The 10,140-nt window shown below is 48.5% G+C and overlaps 1 protein-coding gene across 1 annotated transcript; it reads right to left on the bottom strand.

Moving 5' to 3' along the window:
* Positions 1 to 844: 844 nt before the first annotated feature.
* Positions 845 to 7,322, bottom strand: TINCR (TINCR ubiquitin domain containing). Its single transcript, XM_059489829.1, has 2 exons — positions 7,063 to 7,322; positions 845 to 1,010 (listed from the first exon to the last, which is right to left on the bottom strand). Exons 1-2 carry the CDS (start codon positions 7,320 to 7,322, stop codon positions 971 to 973), a joined length of 300 nt encoding a protein of 99 aa, XP_059345812.1. The 3' UTR covers positions 845 to 970.
* Positions 7,323 to 10,140: the final 2,818 nt, after the last annotated feature.

Here is a 10,140-nt window from a genome sequence, read left to right as displayed (position 1 = left end):
CATGGGCACCATGCTGGAAACACTTGGAGCTGCTTTCTGAACGGTCCTTGAGCTGGCTTGCAGGAGGGACTTACCAACACTGGTGGCCAGGCTGCCTTTCCACGGGCCAGCTCTCTTCCATCTGCTTCCTTCAGCCCTTGTCACACTCCCTCATGGCTTGGGCTCTGCTCTTTGGCATTATCTGAGTAAAGAAAGAGGCAAATACTTGGAGATGCAATCAAAAATGGCATTTCACCAAGCAGGCACTGACCCTGACGTGTGGAGGATGTAAAGCTCATCCTCTGGCTGGTTTTGCTCTTCAATCACACTAAATAACTCAGAATAAGCCACTTGCAGGGTTTCCAACCTGTTTATCCTTCCACAGAAGATGCCTTCACCCTCCTTCAGATAATCCACAACTGTCTGGAAGCCTTTTTCTCACAAGCAAGGCTCTCCCTCTTTAGTGCCTGCCCCTGGAAATCCATTTTTCATCTTAGAACAAGGGTGGTCTGTAGCTTTAGGAGCACTTTGAGAATGTTTGCAGCAAGACAGAGCTTGAACTGCTCTCAACACATTCACCCTCAGGCATTAGCACTGAAGGCAGCTTTCAGGGGCTGTGGGTCTATCAACATCTTCTGACAGGGGTCCAGACCCTCCACAGAAGGCCTAAACTTAGCAAAGTAGAATTATTTTCTGTTATTCTTCTGAAAACCCTTAGAAATCACCCAGTGCTATCCCCTGGGGTCTCCAGAACAGAACCTAAAGCTCTTCCAAGTTTGTTGGGGCTGGGATTTGCTTGGAGAGCTCATTATCTCACCTTGGACTGCAACTAAGAGCAGGGCTGAGTCTTTTGACTCCTGTGAATTGCTGTTTGCAATTATGTTTTCATTTTATGACCAGAAACTGAGCCGGTGCTGCAAATATTTCATCAGATCTTAGAGAATTTCAAAGTCTGTGGGGTGGGAGTTTTTGGCTGTGTTCTAGCAAAGGATCAGTCTAGTGAGGCTGAGATCAATCTCTGGTTGGGTTTTCTGTAAAACACAGAGCAGGATTCATATTTCAGCACTTTCTTTTTCACTTGAAATTTCAGGGGGTTTTGACAGCCAAGGGTTTGCTGTGAGCCCACCCTGTAGCATATCAGTCCCATAAAACACCATGACAGAGGAGGGGGGATTTATCCTAACTGGGCAAAACCCTCACCTGAAATAAATCAGCACAACCACAGAGCAGTCCAGTGAGCTGGGCCATATCACACCAGAAAGAAACCCACGTCAGGATGTGCTTCCCATTCATTAACTCTTTGCCTAGAACCCCCTGGGGATGTGTTAGCTCAGCTTCATCTGCTGCAACCCCATGCAACCGCACAGGGAGGAATCCAAACCCTGTGCACCACGTTCTCTATCACTGCAACCCTGTGTTTTTGTCAAATGAGCTTCTTGGGCTGAACAACGAGTAAATGAGCTAAACACAGGTGTGACTGTCTGACCTGGGTGCTGTGAGGTGTCAGCAGAGGTAACTGCACTAATGCTGTCAGAACTTAAAAATCACTTAACTGAGGAACACCAGGAGAGAGCTTGGCCCGTGAATAACACACATAAATACTAGAGATGCAGCCAGCCCCCCACCTGGCTGTTGCCTCAGTAACACATCTCTGGGAGGATATTTTTAAGCCAGTATTATTTATCTGGTAGGTGGAAGCAGGCCTGTTAAGGCCACACCAGGTCAGCATATGTCTAAGCATGTACTGAAGAACTTAATTAGTTCTCCCTGAGTAGAGAGACTCCCAGCGCTATTTAGAGGATCGTTATCCCACCGTGAGGTGCCTCAGAGCCTGCTGCCAGGCCTCAGCTTAACAGGGCAAGGCTGGAAGAGCTGGATGGGGGTGAAAAGTCTCCCCCTCCATGCTGAGGAGTAATTGCTGAGCAGCCACGGGAGCGGGAGGGTCAGTGCAAAGAGCAGGCATCACAAAAGCACTCTGAAACTCGGAGTAAAAAACTTACTTCAGGGTCAAATTGTGTAGATCCCATTACTTTTTTTGCTGTTTCTAGAGGTCCAACGTCACTTGCTGTGCTTGGTGACTGTGTCCCAGGCAATTCCAGTGACAGGACAGTGATGTAGGTGTGCAGTGAGCCACTGCTGAGTGCTGTCATTATGTCCTTATGTCACCACAGAGCCAAACATAGGCAGGAGTTCAGCATCAGCTAAACTGGACCCCGTGCAAGTGGCTCAGTCACAGTTTTCATTTACAGTTCCAAAAAATCAGATAGTCTAAACAATGCCAAGAAGGGAATGCAATGGGCTCCCTGAGGATGGATGGGTTTGTTATTCTGGCAGGAGGTAAAATATCCATCCTGGAGTGAATGGACCTTTGGAAAACCACACTGAGCAGCCTCTGAAGGATAAAACAGCTTCCCAAGCATGTCAAAGCCTCTGTAAGGACTGGCACTCACAGGGGACACTGAGGCTGGATTGCAGGAGAAGGAGGAACCTGGACATGCTTATTTTGACCTGAGAGTGGCTGCAATACACAACGTGGGACCTTGGTGTGCTCTTGGAGCTGTCAGGAGTTTTTCCTGGATGAGTTGTTATGGTAACTGAGCTAATGCCCTGAGATAGATGCTTTCAGGTGGCTCCAGGCCAGAAAATCAACACCAATAGATTCCAGATAATAGACTTCTGCTGCACTCAGTGCTGGCGTCTACTTTATTTAACCTGTTCACCAACAACTTCCTGAACTCCATTCTCCAGGCAGGCCATGGATGATGAGAAAAGCTGCCTGGCCTCAATGAACCCCAGCTTCCAAAAGGCTGAGGGGACCCATGTCCTGCATGGCTGAGTCTGTGCCAGTAAATCAAATGTGCCTGGGACGTTCTCCTGCATTTAGAGCACAGCTGGCACAGAATGGCCAAGGATTTCCTATTAAATTCTCACTCTCCAAATCTGAGTGGACACATCCAGGCATCCCATAAGGAGCAGTCCCTGGCCCATGCTGGCTACTGAAATGCACCTGGACTGAGCCAAAAATTGCATTGTAACAGAGAGAAGTCCAGGCACTGCTTAATTTATCAGCACAGACCTTGCCTGCGTGACTGCAGGAGAAGAGCCTGGAACCAAGAGCAAAGGCTCTGTCAATGTGCTTGTGCTTACACCACACACAGACCCAGCTGGAACTGCACATCCCCAGGAACAGGCAGTGAGAGGCACAGTGGGCATGTCTGGGGATTGCTCTGGATCAGCCACTGACATCCTCTGCTTGAAACAGCTCATGGGTTACACAGAGGATTCACCAGTTCAAGGGAGTATTCCTCCACCTCCCACTGAACACCCAAACACAGCCAAGAAACAATCAGCAAGGAGCAGCTGATTCCCTGTGCCCACTACCCAGCCCAGGTCAGGCTGTGCCACTAATCACACACTCTGGGCCAGAAGGCTGAGAGGCCAAAAGCCTCAACTTTACTGAAACTGCTTCTTTTGTACCCTGATCCCATACAGGTGGACCTGACTGGTCACTTAATCAATACATTTCACATGACTGGCGACAAGACACGTGACAATTAACAAGACACCATTTGTAAACAGCCTTATGGGCAAAACAGCTTATTACAAAGCACCAGATTTTCTAGAATTCTTTCTCTCCAGCTCCCTGAAGTCTCCCAGGTTGATTCATGGGAAAACTTATCTGGCTTTGACTCTCTCTCTGACCAGACTATTGCATCCACCTCCAGAGGTGCCCTGTTCAGTGGTGCTCCAACACCAGCAAGGAGCCAGCAAGGAGCCAGAAAGGAGTTCCAAGGAGTTCCAAGGAGCTCCAAGGAGTTCCAAGGAGCTTGCTGCACCTGACAAAATTGAGGAAGAGTCATGCCAGCCTCAGAACTCCCACGTCACCACCAGACCAGCTGAGCAGCTCCTGGCCCTGACTCCAGAGCCAGCCAAACGGGTTCTGCCGTGGTGTGGCCCACAGTGCCAGCACTGAGCACGCCTTGGGCGTTAGGGACAGCCCATTGCATGCCCAGGGATGCTTTTGTACCATGCTGGGTGGTTCTGCTCATGCCAAGACACACTGCTGGTCTCCTGTTGGGCACTGATGGCTTCAACACCACATGCTGGCCCATGGCCACTGAGCTGGGGCATTTCTCTGCTTGTTCATTCCCATTTCAACTGTTGCTTTGCTTGTTTCACCCACTGGCAAACCATGTTATTGTAATGTGTCACTCTGTAGGGCAGAAACTGGTTTTGAGTGAGTTCTTTTCTCAGGCTCCACTGCAACAGGATTGCAATTTCAGTCAGCACAGCAGTAATGTGATTAACAGGCTCTGCACAAAGGGGAATTGCATCCTAGGTGGATGTGGTATTTGCAGCTCTGGCCAGCCCATGTGTTTTCCCAGGGCGAGAGGTCATGTTGACTGATCTCCAAAACGGCTTGCTCCAACTTTTAAACATTAAGGTCTAAATAAATTTTCAGCATTAGCTGGTATGCTGATCCCTTTCCTGCCAAGCTGCCGCCTTAAGTGAATTTTTATGACTAAGTTACAAACCCCAGAAAGTAGGAGCAAGAAGTGGAATTGCTGACTTGGCCTTTGCTAAATGCCAATTATCTACAAAGGCATTAGGCAGGGAGGGGAGGATGAAAAACAGGGTCATTTTCATGTTTTCTCTGGTTCAAAGCAAACTGTCCCGTGAGCCCACTGCAGGAACACACAGCATGCAGAGTGACCATTAATATTTATAGGCACGACACTGAGCTGCAGACCTTGGCAATCACAGCAGCTCCACTTCTGGAATGAATAGTGCTCTGTTGGGCTGGTACCTCGGTGCACAAGAGCAAGGAGGAGACATCAAGATTTTCAGGGAGAACTGAAGAAGTAGCTGGGCAGGGATCCATACTTCACTGAGTTGGTGAAACACTACAAACAACTCTTAAATCCTCAGGAGTGCTGGCCAAATGCAGCACCATGTTTTCACTATCCTCTCTGCTCCTAGACAATCCCAACAGAACAGAGCTACTCTTGTAATAGTCCCCATGGTTATTCACTGGTTATTGCCCAGCTGATACAGACCACTGTATTTCCAAAGCCACTATTGGTGCAACATGGATTTATAATACCTAAAGATCTGCCTGAGTGATCTTGAGACTCAAACTGGTACTGTAATCTCAGTTACAATGCAGCCTTCTCCCACTCCATATTTCCTAAGTCCCAGTGGCAGCGAGAGACAGGCATCTAAAATCCTCTAAACCTCTCTGTGCTGAGCACCTGGCAAGGTGCTGAGTCACAGCCTGTCCTCAGCCACACATCTCAGAAAAATCTCAGGGAATTATCCTCCCATAGCTCAGCCACCCCATGAAAAATCTCAGGGAACTATCCTCCCATAGCTCAGCCACCCCATGAACCTTTAGAGAAACTTGTCCCCAGTATCTGGGCATTTACAAAAATGCCTTTGGGAGTGGGCGAGGTTGGCACAACCCAATAATCCTTTATGTCAAAAAAAAAAATCAAGGGGATATAACTTCAGGTAGACACTGGGCACTCCCCACATTGCAGCCAGGCCTGGAAAAAGCAATAGGAGATTTGCCAAGGGTGCCAGTTTAGGAACCAGGTAAGTTAGCAGGAAATCCATGGAGAAAAATATTAGAAATACCACTTTGTTTTTAATGTACTCACAAAAATTGAGCTGGAACTTGGAGCAACAGGCTCTAGATTTTCAAAAATGGCCAGTGACTGCAGCTGGGCCCTCTGGACTTGGCACACCAGGGCAGGATCTCCTGGTGAGTTTTGCATTGCTGCAGCATGTGGGAAGGTGCACAGCACCTTATGGAAAGGTTTCCTTTTTATGGAAACCAGGCATCTACCAAACAAGCATGACTATGTGCACTCCATCAACTCAGACCCTCCAAATCCTTTTTTACTTTCAAAAGTTCAGACTGTAAAAAGTAGGAAAATAAATACTGGAAACAACAACAAATAGAAGTGCTTCTGCCATTAAAAACCAGGTGAAAAGGAGGAGCTGAGCCAAGTTAATCAGAGAACTGAAATGAGATGTTGGAGAAAAGGGCCGTGGGTGACTTGGGGCTTGCAGTTAGCTGAGTGATGTGAAATCTCCTGTGTCTGGCTGAGCTCTGAAAGGAAATGCTTTATTAAATCTTCTTTGTGTGAGATTTCAAGCTGCCTCTAGACTGGAAAATAGGACCATTGCAGTGTGTGGGATATAATCAGGACCTCAAGTCTTTAGTGCAGAGTTTTCTGCAGAGGAAACTCTGATCAGCATAGACACATAACTCAGAGGGCTCAGGATTTAGAAAGATGAATTAGACACCACATGCCCACAACATACCTCTTCAGCCCAGTATCCCCAAAATGCTCCACAGAATTAATCATGCTGGCAGCAACAACCCAGCATTAGGAAAGACAGTGCAGGTGGGCATAAATTCACCACACTGAATCAAAACTGTCCTGTGGGCCCGTGAGTCCAAGGTCCATTATCTCAGCTTTCATCCCCACTAGAACACAGTGCTTGGTGTGATTGATCTGCCATGCCCTGGCTCTCCTGGGAGTCTCCAGGCTCACTGTACTTTCTGCTGTGATTCAGACACATTTTGGGCAGCTGCAGCCCTTGCCATCCCTGTCCACACTGCTCGTGCTCTGCTGTAAGCTGGCAGCACCTCTCCTGTCGCAAGGACCGTGCCACCCCCAAAAACCTGCAGAAAGCATTTCCTACAGAGAAGCAGGGAGACACAGGCACAACAGGACAAGAAAGAGGTTCCCAGAACACTCTCCCACATCTCACAACCTCCCCTGCTTTTTTCTTGTCATGTTTCTCTCTCTGTGCTTGGCTGCATATCCAGGAAAACGAGACCTGACCAGAGACAGGACAGGCAGCAGCAACCTCCCATGAGCTGCTTATTTCACAGCACATGTCTGGATTTGAAGAGCCTGGGGCCTCAATCCTGCTGGAAATGGCAGGATCTGAGTTCCTGGTCTGCTTTCTACAAACCCTGACAATAAACTGTCCCAAGGGGCTGAGACACGGCGCCGAGCATTCCCCTTCCTCTGCACCACCCCCAGGGCAGACGAGCTCCTTGCCTACCTTTTATTGCTGACAAGGAGCAGGACAGAACCATTCTGGATATTGGCTTCCTTGAGGGTCTCATGCTCCTCGAGCTGCCTGGAGTTGTAATAAAACGTCTTCTTCCAGGAGGTGATGCCCTCCCGGACCAGGAGAGCCCGCAAGTCCATCACGGTGTCCCTGGGCCGCACCGTCAGGGGCATCATCAGGTCCTCATCAGCCAGGTGCACCTTGATGTGGTACCTCTTCCACCGGGACAGGCTCCTGCGCAGCGTGTCCATCCTCCCCAGCTCAGCAGGGCCTCTGTGGCAGAGCAGAGCATCGGAGGACGTGGCTCTGAGGAGGACTGGCTGCTGCAAACAGCTTAAAAACGTCCTGCCAAACCTGTTCCTCCCAGTTGCCACGCTGCATGCTTCACATTCCAGGGAAGAGCTCACCTGGCTCCATGAGCCTGCTGGCTGGGAAACGTCTCCATGAATCATTTCCACACACCCCTAAATCCCAGGATAATTACAGTGTCTTCACCAAGTGCTCTTCATTCCAATGGCTGGCAGAGGACTTCTAAAGGCAGAACCCCACAGACATTAGAAACGTGGGTGCATGTGAGAAATGAATGGGTTTAGCAACCTCGTGTCTCCTGCTCTAAAAAGCTGCCAGCTGGGGAGAAGATCAGTTAGCAAAGCAGGCATTTAGCAACCTCACAGCTATTTAACATGGCCACTTTAATGAAGAGAAGTACAGCTGCATAGTGACAAATTCCTCACAGAGGAGAGCCACAGCAACCTGATGAGCCAGAGCCTGGCTGTGTGCACAACTCTCATGTTGCAGGGCAGAATCCCCCAGGAGATTTGCACTGTTACTGCTCCCCAACAACCTGGGACCCTCCAGAAGGGGCAGGACTCATTCACTCCTCATCATACATCTGATATTGGCTCACATGAGCTCCTCTGATGGTTCATTGTCTTGATTTCCTTTCAGACCGCTGTCTAATTGCAGGGCTGGGTATCCTGTGCAGCAGTGGGGCAGCACATGGGGCTGCAGGCACAACCAGGTGGCACAGAGGCCTCGAAGTGCCAAGAGGAACCAGCCACACTTTGGGAAATCCAATGGCACCTCTGAGAGGAAGGAGTTGATGTCAGCCACAGGCTGTAATTGAGTGATACTGCAAGGCAGACTCTGGCAGTCACAAGATGATACTTCAGAGCAAACACTATGAAGATAAGGAAGCCTTTCTTGCTCTTTTTCTCAAAAAGATCAAGTCACCCTCTTATCTTGTAGGTAACTTTTCTGCAGCCCATATTACAGGCTTTAATTCCCTCATCCATTCTTCTCAACACAGACCAGTATTTTCAGACCAAAGTACTGCAAGACTGTTGAGTTCAGGGTCTGCTCTTCACTAAAAATGAGCTGCTCTTGCCCAGCAGATAACAAAACAGTCTGATTTTCAGATACAGCAGCAGTCAGCTCCCATTGAGAATGAGAGAAGTGCCCACTCTCCCATGGGGGAACAAGGAGGTTTCCACCTTTCCTCCTCACCTCCCTTTTCCCTCCCCAGCACAAGAACAGCAGCAAATATCTTCACTAGCACCACAACCACGGGCAGTGGAGATTTCCCTGTGCAGCTGAGAAGAACTGAAGCTTCCATTGCAGCATTCCTTTTCAGCTTGGGTCATTCCAAAGGTATGATTGCTTTGGTGGGGTCTGGGATTCTTGGGTCCTTGCTCTGCCACTGAGTCGCTGCAAAGGCGTGAGATGAGTCATGTCGTGCCTTGGTGTTTGTGTTTGCTCACCTCATGACTGCAGGATGCTGTAACACATGTTCATTAAGCACCTTGTGAGAAACAGGAACTGCGTTTAGCGCTGTCATGGTTTGGGAGCATTTAAGGATGCCTGGATTTACAAATATGCCAGTAACCTTGAAGACAGAACATCACTACCCCTGTTGGAGATGGAAAAACTGAGGGATAAAGCTGTTAAAGCCAAGAAAAGGCAAAAGGTCAGGCTCTGGTCCCCATATCCAGGTACCTCCGTGAGGGGTCTCATTTTCAGACACCTGCAGAACCCCTCAAGCCCAGGGCTGGATAATTCCTTCCCCATCGGGGTGACATTCACTCAGGGAGCCAAACTCATCCCTGGTGTAAAGCCAGAGTCTCGGGGGTAAAGCAAGGGTCTGATCCAGCTCCCAGAGCCATCCAAGGGCAGCCTCTCATTGACAGCAGCCAGACCTGGCACAGGCCCCAGCCTCGCCGTGCTCTGATGGCTCTGGCCAACAGAATGTGCCCAGCGAGTGCCAAGGGGAGCATAAGGCATTCTCACTTCAGCAGAGCCTGTCTGGTGTCAGCGAGTCCATCAGCTCCATCCTTCAGCATACGTGACAGCCTGACAGTTGCCAAATACCTCCCTCAGACACCTTTCAGACAGATCCTGTTTATTTTTAGGACAGCTCTTTCCCATCAAGGCTCAGATGCAAATCGTTATAGAAAAAGGGGGGATGGTGGCAGGAAGAAAGCAGCTATTATTTTTATTTCTTTGCCTATGATGTGGTTGCAAACTTGCCTCATGTCCCCCCCATCTGCCCACACTGGGACCCTTCATTTTATGAAAAGGGATGATATGCTGGCCTATGAAAGCAGCATAAGGAGAAGCACAGCAGTGAAGTCAGCTTATGAAATATTGAAGCAATGAAATCCTCACGGAACACGTGAATGCCTAATGCCAGTTTCAATTAATTCTGGATTTTTCATTAAACCACTATTAAAAGCAAAAGGACAGCAGAAATAAGGGAAATTGACTTGAGCAGTATATTAAATACCTTAGTTTTGCTTGAGGATGTTTTATTATCTGTCCAAAGCAATTATTTCTCCAGCTCCTGATGGTTTGTAGGCTAAACAGAGGTACAGGATAAAGTTCTAGATGGTCTTTCCTTAAAATTATTTTAATTTCTGTCCCCTACCATGCACCTGGCAGCCTGTCTCTGGTGATGTCTCTGGTATGTCATGTCTGCAGGATAAGACATGGAGTTCTGGGAATCTGTAATAAAGTGTCACTCTGGCATTATTTACAAATCAAATAAAAACTTGTTGACTTAAGCTTTTCCCT

The sequence above is a fragment of the Ammospiza nelsoni genome, chromosome 27 (assembly GCF_027579445.1).
Source record: "Ammospiza nelsoni isolate bAmmNel1 chromosome 27, bAmmNel1.pri, whole genome shotgun sequence".
In the NCBI taxonomy this organism is placed as follows: domain Eukaryota; kingdom Metazoa; phylum Chordata; class Aves; order Passeriformes; family Passerellidae; genus Ammospiza; species Ammospiza nelsoni.
The sequence above is the reverse complement of the archived record's forward strand: the minus strand, read 5'-3'. Positions and strand labels throughout refer to the sequence as shown.